This window comes from Tiliqua scincoides, chromosome 4 (genome assembly GCF_035046505.1).
Source record: "Tiliqua scincoides isolate rTilSci1 chromosome 4, rTilSci1.hap2, whole genome shotgun sequence".
In the NCBI taxonomy this organism is placed as follows: Eukaryota; Metazoa; Chordata; class Lepidosauria; order Squamata; family Scincidae; genus Tiliqua; species Tiliqua scincoides.
Window position 1 is genome coordinate 185998771 of NC_089824.1, and position 14692 is coordinate 186013462.

A 14692-nucleotide genomic window follows, 5' to 3' on the forward strand; every position below is an offset into this window, starting at 1 on the left:
CCACAGCCTCCTTACCTTCCTCCTCCTCCCCACCCCATGTTGCCCCTCCCTACCACTGCCACACTGGGGTCTGGTGATGGATGGGTTGTGCTGCTACCTTTTGCAGCAGTGCTACCAAAATGGCTACCAATGCAGTGCTCCTTGTTCTGTTGGTGGCCATTTTGTGATAGCAGAACTCTCTTCTGTCACGAAGTGTCCGACAAGCAGCCCATTCTGGCATAGGATCCTTGGTGGCTCACACCTTGGTGGCTCACACATCAGCACTAACAAAGGCCCCAGTTTTGGAGGTTAGAACAATTCTACTCTCCATCAAGATTAATTCTGAAGATGCTGTTTCTGGACTCCTCTCCTGGATCAAGTATTGTTGGGATCCACACTATCTCTGACAGGGAGTTTGTCAAAATTCATGATGTGCATCCTTTCCTAGAGGCAGCAGGGGGATTGGGAATACAATCAGTCTTGAAGTAGGAGCCTAGTTTACCACTAGATGATAGTGTTCTCCTGTCAACACGAGCGACTCCCCTTGCCCTACCTTCTGAGCTGCCTGTGTAACCAGAATTGCAGTTGGAAGCATACACCTCTGTCATGCCTTTGAAACCTTCACCAGGCTGGAGGAGAGTGGGAAGCTGATTCCGCCCATGGAGGACTTAAAATTATATGAGAGCATCATAAGGCATTATGCTCCATCAGAAGGTGAAGCTTATACACCTGTAACCTTATCAAAGCTTGCTGCCTTTCCTTCTGAGTTCATAGACAGAACTGCATCATTCTGGGCAAACAGGCTTTTTATCTGCTATCAAGGAAACTGCAAGGGCAAGAATGTTTCCACACAACATCTAACCCACTGGGTGATCTCTGCAGGTGTGGCTCCAATGGTTGTACCATTCTTCAAATGCTAAATTTTCAATTGAGAAAGCATGACATTTGAATTTAGGGAGTAGTCTGAGGGATTGATCATTTTGCCCACCCTTGAGACACATGGTATGCACGGAGTTCCCCCCTGAAGAGCAGAGGCTGAACATTTGACAAAGCTCTTGAAATTTCTGAGGTGAGCTCTACTCATGTGCAGAAGTCAAGCATGTGCATCTGTACTGATGGCAACTCAAACTATCATTATAGGTAAGCAACCTGCCCTTTTGCGCACATGGGTCTGGAGCACATAGGGTAAAAATAACAATTTCAGAAAGAAAATGACTATAAGGGGAAGAGCTAAACTCTTCCTTCTTGCTGTCCTTTAGATCAGTGGTTCCCAAACTCTCTGGGAGTTTGGGAACTGCTGTAAGTGCTTGCAGGTGAGGGGTGAAGGCAGCAATTTGATCACTATGATTGTGCTGCTACCAGGGACAAAAGCGTTTTCATTTAACACTGGCAGCGCCAGCTTTCCAGAGGGTGCAAGGAGCCTGCAGACCCCTCTGCAGAGTTCCCCAAGTCACAGAACAGCTGAAAATAGTGATCACAATGCCCTTCTGGTTTGTGGGAATGCCTGCTTGTGGAAGTGCTGCCTGGCAGTGTAAATTACATGCTGCTGACACGCAACAATTCGCTGGCTAGTAGCCATACACATGGGTCGACAGAGAGAGCTCCTGCTGGCACCAACAGTAAGTTGGCGGTGGGGGTGGGCAATGGGAGGAACAGGGTGGGAAAAAGACGAACAGGGAGGGAGGGGGTGGATCCCAGCAGCAAAAGCATGGGCCAGATCCTATCCCCCCTCTCCCTAATTCTCCTCAGTTCTGTGCCTATAAAATGGCATTGAGCATTTTGGCAGTGGAGACTTGTTGCAGGGTAAGGGAACAAAAGTTCTCTTACCATGAAGAGACCTCTGCGCATAGGATGCAGCGCATGTTCCGTTGGCATGGCTGCATTAGTGGGGGGGGTTTAGTTAGGATTGGGCTGATATAATTGCGTAAATATCACAATACTGTATAAATTGGACATTAATCAAATATGTAAAACTGATTAACACCTAAAACTGTTTACAGAATAAGGTTTTGCGAAAGAAAGTTGCTGCAGAAAGCAAGCAATCCAGTATTACTGAAGCAAAGGTAGGAAGAGATTTCAATATGTGTGATATTTAAATCATTATGTGGAGGTAGTAGTCAGGAATTGGAACTGCCAAGTGTTGATCATAGTGAATGAAGATTTTAAGTCTGAATCAGTAGGAGTCAATGGCATTACTTGTGACTTTGTTTCTCTAGGAGAGCTCTGAACTTCCTGCCTCTATAATTAGCAGAAAAACAAGATCCTCCAGTAAAAGATACCACCCTTCAACATAACGTTTTCAAAGCAGTTTATATTAGTAAGAATGAGAAGATGGTTGCCTACTCCAAAGGGAATAACAATCTAAAAAGAAATACAAGGGGAACAGCACCAAGAGCCACTGGGGGAGCAGCACTCTGCTGGGGTGGCCCAAAGTAAACCACCACCCAACGGAAACCCCCCAATGTGCACCACCCCAAATGTGCACCCCCACCCCCAAAAACATACAGAAGGTGGCAAGTCACCCCCTACTTCCTCACATTGCTCCTTCCTTGATCTAGTTAAATGAATCAAGTGATCTATTTGATCAAATCGGGATGTGTGGAATGCATTGGGAGCACTATCAGCATATCCTGCACTTCCTGTTTTAAGAACCTGCATGAGGAAGGAGCAACATGAACAGATGGAGGCTAGATTGCTACCTTCCAATCCACTTCCTTCTTCCTTTTAATGAGGAAAAGCAGTGGGTGAGGCAGAAAGCCAATTGGAATGGAGAAGGCAATGGGCTGGAGGGAAGTAATGACAGACTCGGTGTGAAGTACACCCTGTCTGTTTGCTGCTCCCTGCAATTTGGAGGCCTTTGATTGTACAGGGCCCAGGGGCCCCTTTTTTTGGATTTGATGTGCATGAAGTGTAGGTATTTCTCAGAGGCATCACTAGAGTTTGCCTCATCTGGTGCGAGAGCTCATTGCATCACCCCCATGATGATCCTCCTTCTGTACAAGACTATACCATACACATACAATATCATAAGCACAGCCAAAATGCAGTGACATCACTACCGTTGGTGTAACCCCCATTAACTTTATTTTAATGTATAACTGTACAGGTCACCCAGCAAATTAGTAACCAGCCAAAAACCAGTGGCCAACTTGATTACACTCAAAAAACTGAACAAAAGTTTTAGTATAGCTCTGATTCATGGAAATGAAAGCTGACTTATACTAACACCTTACTGGTTTTGTGCTGTGTCATAACAACACTTCATTGACTCTTGGCACAATCAGTCTCTGGTTTTGAGTTAAAAAAATTTTACCTTTCCAATGATATATAACATGATGATATTATTCATATATACAAATTTTCAATTTTGGTCACTAGTGGTGTTATCTCCCCTGAGGGCACTTCCTCCTTCTTCATCCTCTCCTCTACCCAGCCAATCAGCTTGTTCCCAGGGAACAAGTACACAGGGAGTGCCTGGGAGTAAGTCTTCAGTAATATAGATTAATATAGAGCCATTGCATGACTCTAGATCAGGAGTCACCAAACTATGGCCAAAACATTCAGCCTGCCACAAGATTTTATCCAGCACCTTGTTTCTTTTAGTCAGAGCATTTGCTAATGTTTGACATTTTAATGTTATTTATCATTTCTCAATTCAAGCATGGTATTGTTTCTTGGTAACAATACATGCATGGTATTGTAATTGTCACATTTCTCTTTTGTTCTGAATCATATCATACTGATTACAAAAATGATCTGAGTAAAACGTATTCATTCATTTAAATTTTATTTATTCATAAAACTGATTTTTTTTTTTTGGCCAACAAAAATGTGTAAAATATACAATGGAGCCCTCGTACTGAAAAGTACTGAGACCCCTGCTCCAGATTGTTGGATTATGCAAGACCTTGTGGAGGGAGGGGTGGAGGATGCATAGGCAAGTCTTCTGACTTTACAAGCTAAAAAATGTATTGAAGTTATTAAGCACTTCTGTTTAAAGGTGAATAAATTACAATCAGAACTGGAAAACATAAATATATTGTATAAAGAAACAGTTGATAGCTGCAACAAGGAAATTGAGCTGGCAAAGGCAACTGAAGAAAAACTTCTCAAAGAGGTAAAAGTTTATTATTTTCTTGTAAAATTGGGTATGGCATTAAGATATTTTACAGTATGATCCATCTGTCTATCTGCCAATCCCTAACAGTCTTACTCTTTGTCACAGTTTGAGTTGTTATGTTCAGTATGTATGTGAAAAATAAATGACAGAAAATTGGATTTGAAGTAAGGAGGAAAGGATGCATTGGCTTCCAGTATCCAATTTGTGAACTATTTTTGATCAGAGCCCTGAGAGCTACTTTGGGAGCAGAGAGGGCAAGGCAATACTCTTAGAGGGACCTTTACAGTCTTTGACTTTGGGAGTGGGAAGTGTGAAGAAGCATTCTAGACTCCTTCTGCCAAGCAAACTCTAGAGGTGTAGGAGAGGAATAATTTTTTCTGCTATTTTGTTCTTCTCCTAACCAAGGTAACTTGGTTTTAGAGTGTGGAAAGAATCAGTGCAATGTCAATGGAAAAATTGCACTGTTAAGTTGGATGGGGCCAAGGTTAGATTATGAGGGAGAGAGAAATCAGGGAGCATTGGATGTAGAATGGAGAATTGGGTAAGGGCAGGGGTAATGTCAAAGCACAAGTCCTTTTTCCTTCCAAGTTTGGATATGAGATGTTATGGGCCTCTATATGTTTATATTTTTATTATATTTAGGTAGTTTGAAATTTATAACGCTTTCAGTCCAGTCCTATGGTGCAACTCATGTTCTAGCAGTGCAACCTCTTTATAGCAGCATGAAATGCCAGCCACTGTTGTGCCCTGCCCAGCCACTGTGTATATGTTCTGGAGTTGGTCTTAAACATGGAAGAACCAGGTTCAAATCATTGCACAGCCATGAAGCTTCCTGGGTGATATGCAGTCTCTATCAGCCCAACCTACCTCACAGGATTGTTGTGAAGACAAAAGGAGGGAAGGAACTATGTACACCACCCTGAGCTCCTTGGAGTAAGGGTGGTATAAAAATGTGAAAAATAAATAAATGGCGAATGGCAAGGTGTGCGCAGCAGTGGCGCTGGGTAAGATGGTGGGGGAGGTGTGTCATAGGCAGACAGGGAGAGTTTCTGGGTGGATCAGGAGGTCTGGACCAAGCTGGAGGGGGTGGATCACAGCAGCAAATGTGTATGCCAAATTCAGTCTCTCTCAGTTTAGCCCATGCTGCCTGCTTACTCTCCTTGGATGCATGCCAGCTATAGCGCTGGTGTAGGTTCAAGGAGACCCATAGGACATCTGGAGGACTACTTTGAAGATGCTTCCTGATTGTTCCTCACCACCACTGTATGTAGTGTGTGCCTTCATGGCACAGCTGCATCTTTGCCAGTGGCGGGTGATAGGACTGGAGCATTAGGACGCAATCCTACCCTGCGCTGGAACAGACAAGCCAAGAGGCTTGTGCTGTATCCAGCACATGATAGTGGCCCAAGGCAGCTCAACCAGAGGCAAGGGGAAACGTTTACCCTTACCTCCGGTTAAGCCGTCTTCTCCCTGATGGGTCTCCTTGGACTTGCGCCACCTCCTGAGATAGCACAAGTCTGAGGAGATCAGAGTGGCTTCAAGCCACTCTGAGCTCCCCGGGAACGGGTGTTGGGATCCAGCAAAGTGCTGGATCCCAGCCCCGCCTCCTGCTCTCTACCTGCCCGCCCTTGGGTCACCCATTGCCCACCCTCCCCCTGCCCAGGAACGCCTCCCTCCCGCCTCCACCCTGCCCACCCCAGAGGCTTGCGTGGCCCAGATGGGCTGAGGCAAGCCTCAGCAAGGAAGCCACCATGGAGGCTGGATTTAGCCTCTGTGTGTTGCCGTATCTCCATGCCCCAATGCAGCTTACTTCAGAGGAGGCGCAAAGATGCTTTATGGCATGTTTGCAACCCTCCTGAGCCGGGGCAAGGAACTTGCACTAGCCCAAGTGAAGGGCAGGATTGCGCCCTTAGTCACGTTTCCATTTATGGCTTCTTGGAGTAGTCTATCCTTATGGGGAGAAGCTGCCACAATGAGTTAGACCCCACAGCTTCCATACTGTGAGAATTATGAATCAAGACAGAAAAAGCTATTAAATTACTGTAACACTGTTAAACTCTTGTAGCTTTCAAACATTTGTACATGCAATTTTTGAATTTCATTGAAATATTTATCTCATTCATTAATGTGTTATCAATAGGTAGAAAAAATGAAAACTGCAGCTGCTGAAGCAATAACAATGCAGAAAGAAATAGACATTCGATGTCAGCACAAGATAACTGAAATGATAGCACTTATGGAAAAGCATAAGGTAAAAATCTTACATACAGACATGGTCTGGACTCTACATAACATGTGGACATGTGAATGGTGTACTGGGAGGGTGTAGGTGCTCCTGGTGGCAAATCTAGTGAGCAGCATTGACGCCCAGCTGTGCTTCTCCAAGGACCACCTGCGCCTGCTGCCTCCTTGTCCTAAGGTGTTCTGAGGACCAGAGAGGCCACATACACAAACCATAAGTGCCTTTCTATGACAAGCTACACACAATGTAGGATAGTAGATGTTTATTTAATACATGACTGTCCCTTCCCATGTAGCATCAGTATGATAAAACTGTTGAAGAAAAAGATACAGAACTGGAATACTATAAGACAAAAGAACAAGATCTATCATCAGCAATTGGATCCTTGGTAAGAACTATAAGTAAAATAAGCATACCTCCTGAACTGTTTTCACCTCATAACACACTGGTGCAGTTAATGTGGGTTTGTCTAAAAGCTATCAATTTCTGTACCGTTAATAATATCAATTAATTATGTACTCTATGGTAAAGTGGGAGAGATGTGGCTGGCATTCTACTTCCCATCCACTGATTTGTTCAGTCCAATAGTAGAATGTCAACTTTTAGCTGGAATGGTTAGAGGTGACTATCAACCTTTAAGATAAATTTTCACAAATGCAGACAAATGTCCTAAGCATTTGAGGACGTTCAGCCCAATCCTGAGCTGTCCGGTGCGAAAGGCTGCTGCAGCACCAAAAATGGCTGCTGTGGCATCCTGAGACTCCTCAGGATGCAGCCGGCAGTTCCTTGGGGGGAGGGAACATTTGTCCCCTTCCCTGGGTAAGGAAAGTAGCCATACAATGGGGTACTCGACTCTGCACCGGTATTTAGTCAGCACATAGCCAAGACGCCTCATGTTGGGCCACCAGAGCTGACACAGGGCCCTGGATCCAGCAAAGCTCAGCTCTGCCAGTTCCATCCCCTTCAAGCCCCACTCCCTCCCCCACCATGCCTTCCCCCGCCCTCTGCCCACCTCAGAACACCTCTCCCCACATTCCGTCTTACCTCTCCACTACCCGTTGTTTCATGTGGAGCAATGAGTGGCAGACCTCAGGCCTCTGACTGGCGCTGTCCCAATGCAGGCTTGCTCTGGGCCAGCTCTGGTGCTGGACTGGTGGTAAGCATCGCAGACATGCTTTACAGCACGTTTGTGACTCTCAGTGTCAGTGCTGGGCCAGTACTGAGGGCTCTGGATTGGGCCCATTGTCTTCATTTGCTCTTTACAGCAGTTCGGATGCATGTGGAGACCTGTAGAGGGGGTTGCAGGTTCCCCAGATGCTCCAGAGAGCCATACAAAGTTTGGGAACTGCTGCCTTAAGGATACTATCTAAATATAGTAGTGCTGTTATATAAATAACTGGTTGACTATATGAATAACTGGTTGACTGGTTGATATATATATATCAGAAATGGGTTAAAGTAATGACATGTAGAAGCTATGTATCAGTACAAACACTCAAAATATGTAATGACATGTAGAAGCTATGTATCAGTACAAACACTCAAAATATAAATCCACACATTAAGAAAAATGTAAGTTGAGGCTTATATCAATACAAGTTTTCAGACTGCCAAGTGAAATAAGAATCTTTCTCAACCAATTAATTCTCGCAATTGTCATTCCTAGGAAAATGAGCTTTCTTGTAAAAAAAATGAAATTTGCTCTCTTCAGGAGCAGCTTAAAAGAGAAATAGAAAAGAAGGTATGAATTAAGTATTTTATTCTTATTACTCATATTTCATTCTGTGAAAATGATCTTGGTTGCTTTGTATTTCCCACATAACCACCAAAAGAGAGATTTCAGGGATTATAACACAGGCCAATACACATTTTGCTTCCTTACACCAATTCCTTGGTGTACTTGGGGTGCTGATTCCAAAAATGGCATCCGTTTTGCCCTATCACATCTAGTTTTGGAGACACAGCATAGCCTCTTTAGTGAATGGTTCAAGCAGCTTCCTCATGAGGACGCCTACGCCATGGCTTCCTCATAAGGAAGCTGCTTGAACCATTCACTAAAGAGACTATGCCCTGTCTCCAAAACTAGACGTGATAGGGCAAAACAGATGCCATTTTTGGAATCGGCACCCCAAATTCATATCAAACCACCATAAAGTTCGGGAAAAACTTTTCTGATCCTCAGTTTTGTAGGCCTGTGTAATAGGAGTTTGAAACTCCATATTGAGCTTGGGAATTATGATGATTCTGTGTTTTTAAGATAGCCCTTACCTGATTTCATTTTTTAAAAATACCAGGTTAGCCAGTTCACTAACTGTGAGTGATAATGTGATTCAGGGTGTACACAAATATATATATAACTTCAGCACTGAACTTGCTGTAGATGGACACTAACTACATCTTAGACTAAGGTTAAGACTACATCTTAACCTTTTACGATTACAGACCCCCAAATGGATTACCCAGTATGTCCCAATACTTCCTTCACCAGACTTGAAATCATCATCACCACGAGTCCTATTAGGTACCAGTATGACTTCAAAATATGTCAATAGCTTGGTTTTACTGTACATATGGATAGCTAGGAACAGAATGCCTCAATCCATATTGATAATGGTGATAGTTAATCTAATAACATTACAATTGTTTTTTAATTGTTTTAATACCCCTATGGGTATGGATATCCTCAGTTAAGAATCTGTTTTATGGACCAATCCTATCTAAAAGTACACTGGAGGAACCTGCATTCCGCCAGTGTGGGCTGCCACAAAGCAGCTATAAAGTGCCCAGCCACAACCTTTCCCACACATGCTGGTGATCGTTGGGAGATCCACCAGAGCAGGTAAGCCTGGCACAGGGTGGAACAGGGCAGGTGCAGGGAGGGGTGGAACTAGGAGGAGATGGGGCAGGTGTGGGCAGATCAGGCCTGTATGGTAAATGGGATTAACTATGGCAGTGCATGCCGAACACCGAGTCCCTTCCTGGGCTTGATCTGCCAGCACAGAGCAATGTGGACTTGCACCAGCCCCATAGCAGCTTACCACAAGGAGACCTTCGGCATCCAAAACTCCCCCGCAGAATGCAGTGGTGACCACTCTGATGCTGTTGCATCACTGAATGGGAGTTTAGGTAGGATTGGGCTACCCAACCTCTTCTGCCATAAATTCAGCTTTGGTGGGATAGGTTACTATTTTTCCAGTTTGCAGTAGAAGCTGGATTGGAACACCGCTGACTGACAAGCCTGACTATATCAGGCATAAAAACATTTAACCCATTCTATGCCACGTCTGCACATAGCACTGATAGGCTGGTTCTTGTGTCAGTCAGTCAGTATGAGATTTAGGGTATAATGGAGAGGTTTACTGGGAGGCAGTGGGCTTCTGGGACTCATTAAAAATGAATTCACAGCCCAATCCCATCCACAGTTTCCTGGGAGTAAGCCCCATTGAATCTAATGGGACTTTCTTCTGAGTAGACATGCATAGGATTGGGCTGTCAGTCAGTTATAATATACATAAACTTTATTTTCAACATTTTGAACTTTGAACAGTATTGTTACACTTTTATTTTTATTTCAAAAATAATCCCCACCTGTTCTGTTTCTCTTCTGGTAGCTGACAAGTGAATTGGTTAACCCAGTGTTTCTCAAACTGTAGGTCGGGACCCACTATGTGGGTCACGAGCAAATTTCAGGTGGGTCCCCATTCATTTCAATATCTTATTTTTTAATATGTTAGACTTGATGCTACCATGGGATGTGACTACATTTGGGGAAATGTTACAGACCTGTACTTTTAACAAACTACTATGTATATTCATTGAACAATGATAGTAAATGGAGCTTACTTCTGGGTAAGTGTGGGTAGGATTGCAGCCTAGAATTGTGAAACATTTTCCTGCTTGATGATGTCACTTCTGGTGGGTCCTAGCAGATTCTCATTCTAAAAACTGAGTCCTGGTGCTAAATATGTGAGAACCACTGGGTTAACCTAACAAAAAAGAAAAAGAAAATTGAAATTAGCCAAGGGCTACTTTAAAAGGACAGAATAATCATCCTTTCCTAGAAGCTCACCTCTCTCTTTTTCAGAGCACATTTTAAAATTTTATGAACAACGAAACTAAAAAAATAAAGCATCAAGCAAACATTTGCAGAAGTACTCAAGGGGGCACTTCTGAAAAACAAAGCAGAAACAGAGCAACATCCAACCTAAAGTATGAGTGGAGGGTGACAATTCACATTCTGTTTGAAGCTAAGTATATGCACCTTTCAGGAACAAAGAAAGGCAGCAGAGGAATCAGAGCTAATCTTGGATTTAAAAAAACCTAATCCTGCTTTTCTTTCTATATACTATACAGGCATGGCCCTCTATCTGGTGGGGTTCTGTCTGGAACCCAGCATGGTTAACTGAAACAGTGGATATGGGTGAATACTGCCCCTCCACCCTAAGGGCCGTCAGTGGCTTTCCCGGGCCTCCCAATGCCTTATAAAGCATTAAAAAGTCACCTCTGCTTTTTTGAAAAAACTGGAAGTCATATGTTTTTTGCTCTCAGGCCCAGTATGAGCCCAGGAGAGGCTGTTGATGGATGTCCATGGCCGCTACTGGGTTCAGACGACCTTCTGGAGGCAAGGGCAGTGGGTGTAGACTCAATCTGCGGTTAAGTGAATCCATGAATATGGGATCCTTTGATATGGGGGCCCCCCCTGTATATCTATTTATATACAGATATCAGTCAGTTATTGTTGGGTGGCAATGTATTTGGGGACCTAGTGGGGCATAAGCTACAGGCCCATGCCCAACCAACCATTGAAGCAGCAAGGGTCCACTGCTTCCAGTGTTCTCCATTGCTTCTTGATAAGCCAGGACCCTTGAAAACACTTATGGGGTAATTGTAGGAAGCAGAGGCAGTAGCAGACTTCTTTCCTCTGAGCCATTTTACAATTCCTGTTAGGAATTTTAGATGCTGGGGCATCTAAAAATTGTTAAATAATGAAAGAAAGAGTATGGTCCAATGTGCTTGCTTGCTCCTCAGTGCAAACCTCCCCATTAACATGCCCTTAACATAACAGGAGGCGGGGCAGCAGCAGTCAATCCTTCTTGTCTTTCACAATTTTCAAAATATCAGATGTCCTGTCCCAGGGCTTATGGGAGTTGTAAAATGGTGCTGAGGGAGCAAAGAGTATGGGCTGTTGTTTCTACTTCCCACTGCCTCCCTATTGCCTGCTGGTGTTCTGGGCCCTAGCTCTGACTGTGGGCTGGAGGTTCTTTGACATCAGAGGAAGAAGCAAATCTAACCCAAGGTTGTCATAAAGGAGCTTTACTTGTTTAAAATCTAAGAGCATCAAGCTTACAGGATTACCTCCAGATCTAAGACTTACAGCGTTTCCAAGTGACTATTAGGCTATGCAGCCTGCTAGCATAATCAACAAGGCCCAAGAGCAAAGCAATGGCTGAATACATAGGTTACATGACTTAGGGCGAAATCCAAATCTTTTAGAGTTTACGTGCTGTAAAGCACATTTATGTCTCCTTGAGGGGAAGCCAGGCTGGCGCTCCGAGAAGTGCCGGCCTGCGGAGGCTGACAGATGCCTCCGAGCCAGCTTCCCCTCAGCCGCTTGGGTTGGCCCACCTGCGCCAACGCAAGCAGAAAAGGTAGGCGTGGGGGAGGTGGGTAGGAGGAGGGAGAGAGGTGTTCCTGGGCGGGGGGAGGGAGGGCAATGGGCAGCCCCAGGAGCTGGCAGGCCAGGAGAGGGAGGCAGGGCTGGGATCTGGCAGTTATGCCGAATCCCATCCCCTGTTCCTGGGGAAAACGGAGTGGCTTCATACGCTCAGTTCTCCTCGGACTGGCGTCACCTCCTGAGACCTATTGGAGACTCATTGGGGCCAGCTGATGCCGAAGGAGACCCATTGGGGCCAGCAGCCCTTATACGGGTAAGGGGAAGAGTTTCCCCTTCCCTCTGGCTAAGATGTTGCTGGCCAATACAGTGCAAGCCTCCTGGCTTGCCTGTTCCAGCGCAATATAGGATTTAAGTGTATAAATTAGTGCTAAATTAGTATAACATGCCTTGTTCCCATCACTTGGGAGAAGGCCTATCAAGCAGGTGCAGCTAAGTTGATACACATGAAGAATAAACACCTGCACTGTTGTTGTTTTTTTCCTTCTAGGAAAGTCTGGCAAGAGAAGCAAAAAAAAGTGATATTTCTAAAAAAGAGAAAAAGGATAAGGTGACAAATTACTTCTGTTTTCAAGATGTCTTTGGTATTGTTGACATATTGCATTAGACTTGATTGTCATTTTTTACACTGTCATTTTTTTAAAAAAATTAATTGTTCACCCAGTCATGAAAAGCTTCAAAATAATATACCATACAAAATATGCTTAATTTCACAGTACAGTCATGCCTCGCCATCCATGGGGGTTCCATTCCTGGAATCCCTGTGGATACAGAAACCCACGGATAATGAAATCCATGGGTCAGGCAGGTTTGTAATCTTCCAAACATGACTGGAACTGTACTCTGGTTGCAACTGGAGGGCCTTCTGAGAGCCATGGAAGCCTCCCTGACAGAAGGCCTTCTAACAGCCCAATCCAGAGCTGCCTGGCATATGGGGCTGCAGCAGGTCTGAAAATGCCTGCCGCTGCATCCTGTGTGCTCAGTGGGCTAGCACCAGTGCTCCACTGGTGTTGAGCGCTGCAAATGTGCCTTTCAGTGCGCGCCAGTGGTGGGTCAGTGCTGACAGCATAGGATTGGGCCTTAAGGCCTCTGGAAGACAGAAAATCAACTTCCTGTTTTTGGCCTTCTGCGGACCTTTTTGAGACCTTCTGACATTCGGGGAGTCCATGCACAGCACAGTTCCAGTCATGTTCGGAGGACCAGGTCCAGCTGAACCTGCAAATTAGAACCTGCAGTAAGATAAAACCATGTGTCTGAAATCCACAGATAATCAATCTGGACCTTTATAATCACCCATTCCAACTCTAATCAGTTAAGCATTGAAATTCTACATATCCTAGAATGCATATCCAGTTATTATTAATATGCAATTATAAAGTTTGATTCAATACGTTATTGAAAAGTTTTAAAATGGATTAATGTCTAAATTAAGTCTGACCTTCATAAAATTCAGCAGAGAAGCCCTGTTATTAGCAAATTTGAGCAGGTTCAAAAATTTATTTGAATTCTCCCATACTGAAGATGCACATACTCTGTCAATTTAGACTAGCAATTTTCAACCTTTTTCATCTCACTGCACACTGACAAGGTGCTAAAATTTTCAGGGCACAGCATCAGTTTTTTTACAATTGCCTGCTCACATCCCTAATGACCCTACTAATGAATTACCCTCCCCAGCACATCTGTGAACCAGTGATGTGCTGTGAGGTCTAAGACTAGGGAGGCACAGCCATATGAATACTCTCCCTCGCTCCCTCAAGCTCAGTGGATCTTACCTTTCTTGAAAGAACACATTCTCTCTCTCTGTCTCCTGGAAATAAATTTTTTAAAAGTCACTTCTTCTTCCTCCACTCAGAGCTAGGGAGACCTCAGTGGCATTCCCCTTAAGGCAACTGGATAGCTGCCTCCCTTGGTGCTTTAGAGAATTGGACCCTTTGTGCACACTCCCTGCTTTTTCCATGGCTTTCTTAGAACAGAACAGAGGCAACTCTGCCTGTTGCCTTCCCAGTGATTGCTGATGCAGGAGCCCTACCTAATTTAGTGGACTGTCAGCCTCTCTTCACCTTGCTGATGGAAAATGCCTGAACTTGGCTGGAAAGCACAAAGAATAGTTTTCATCAGATGGATGCAGTAACCAGTAACATCTAGCAAATGGTGGTGGTTCATCATATTCACATATTGAGAAGTGGTAACATTTTTAGTTAAATTGGTTGGCAATTGTTTCATTCTTATTCAGTGTTATTATTGCTGTACTTAATTGTAGAAAACACAAACATCTGTTGTAGAAACACCTAATGCCAGTAGCTTAGATTCTCTATCAATTAATCCCAAAAAGAATATACCTCAACATTTTACACCTGTTAATATGAACAAGTTGGAATACAAAGAGAAGACTTCTTGGACACCTGCCAAGGTTTGTTGTTTAATACATTATATTTTTCCTTTGATCTATTTATTCTCAATAAGTTACTTGTTCAGAATTTGGTTTGGGTTTCTCATCTCTGTGCATACTTTAATTGTGTTTGAGAAAAATAGATTTTAAAAACCAGATAAAATAATAAGTGAAACTTGTGAATGAGGGGTTTGTCATCAAGATTCTGTTCCTCTTCTCTTCCATACTGAAATATGATGCCAAGGGTGCTTCTAGACCAAAGTCCCTTAGCGCTACCCAACGGTGCTT

At 43.9% G+C, this 14692-nt stretch overlaps 2 protein-coding genes across 2 annotated transcripts in view; one reads left to right on the forward strand and one right to left on the reverse strand.

The window, feature by feature from the left end:
* The window catches only part of SYCP1 (synaptonemal complex protein 1), a 70358-nt gene that overhangs the window by 49719 nt on the left and 5947 nt on the right, over nucleotides 1-14692 (forward strand). Inside the window, exons 23-28 of the mRNA XM_066624674.1 lie at nucleotides 1980-2042; nucleotides 3980-4096; nucleotides 6240-6350; nucleotides 6637-6729; nucleotides 8008-8082; nucleotides 14276-14425. Coding sequence (XP_066480771.1) covers nucleotides 1980-2042; nucleotides 3980-4096; nucleotides 6240-6350; nucleotides 6637-6729; nucleotides 8008-8082; nucleotides 14276-14425 — 609 coding nt within the window. The remainder of the gene's footprint in view (nucleotides 1-1979; nucleotides 2043-3979; nucleotides 4097-6239; nucleotides 6351-6636; nucleotides 6730-8007; nucleotides 8083-14275; nucleotides 14426-14692) is intronic.
* The window catches only part of LOC136647646 (uncharacterized), a 35022-nt gene continuing 28757 nt past the window's right edge, over nucleotides 8428-14692 (reverse strand). The window contains exon 6 of the mRNA XM_066623303.1: nucleotides 8428-10327. The gene's annotated coding sequence lies outside the window, so the exon portion shown is untranslated. The remainder of the gene's footprint in view (nucleotides 10328-14692) is intronic.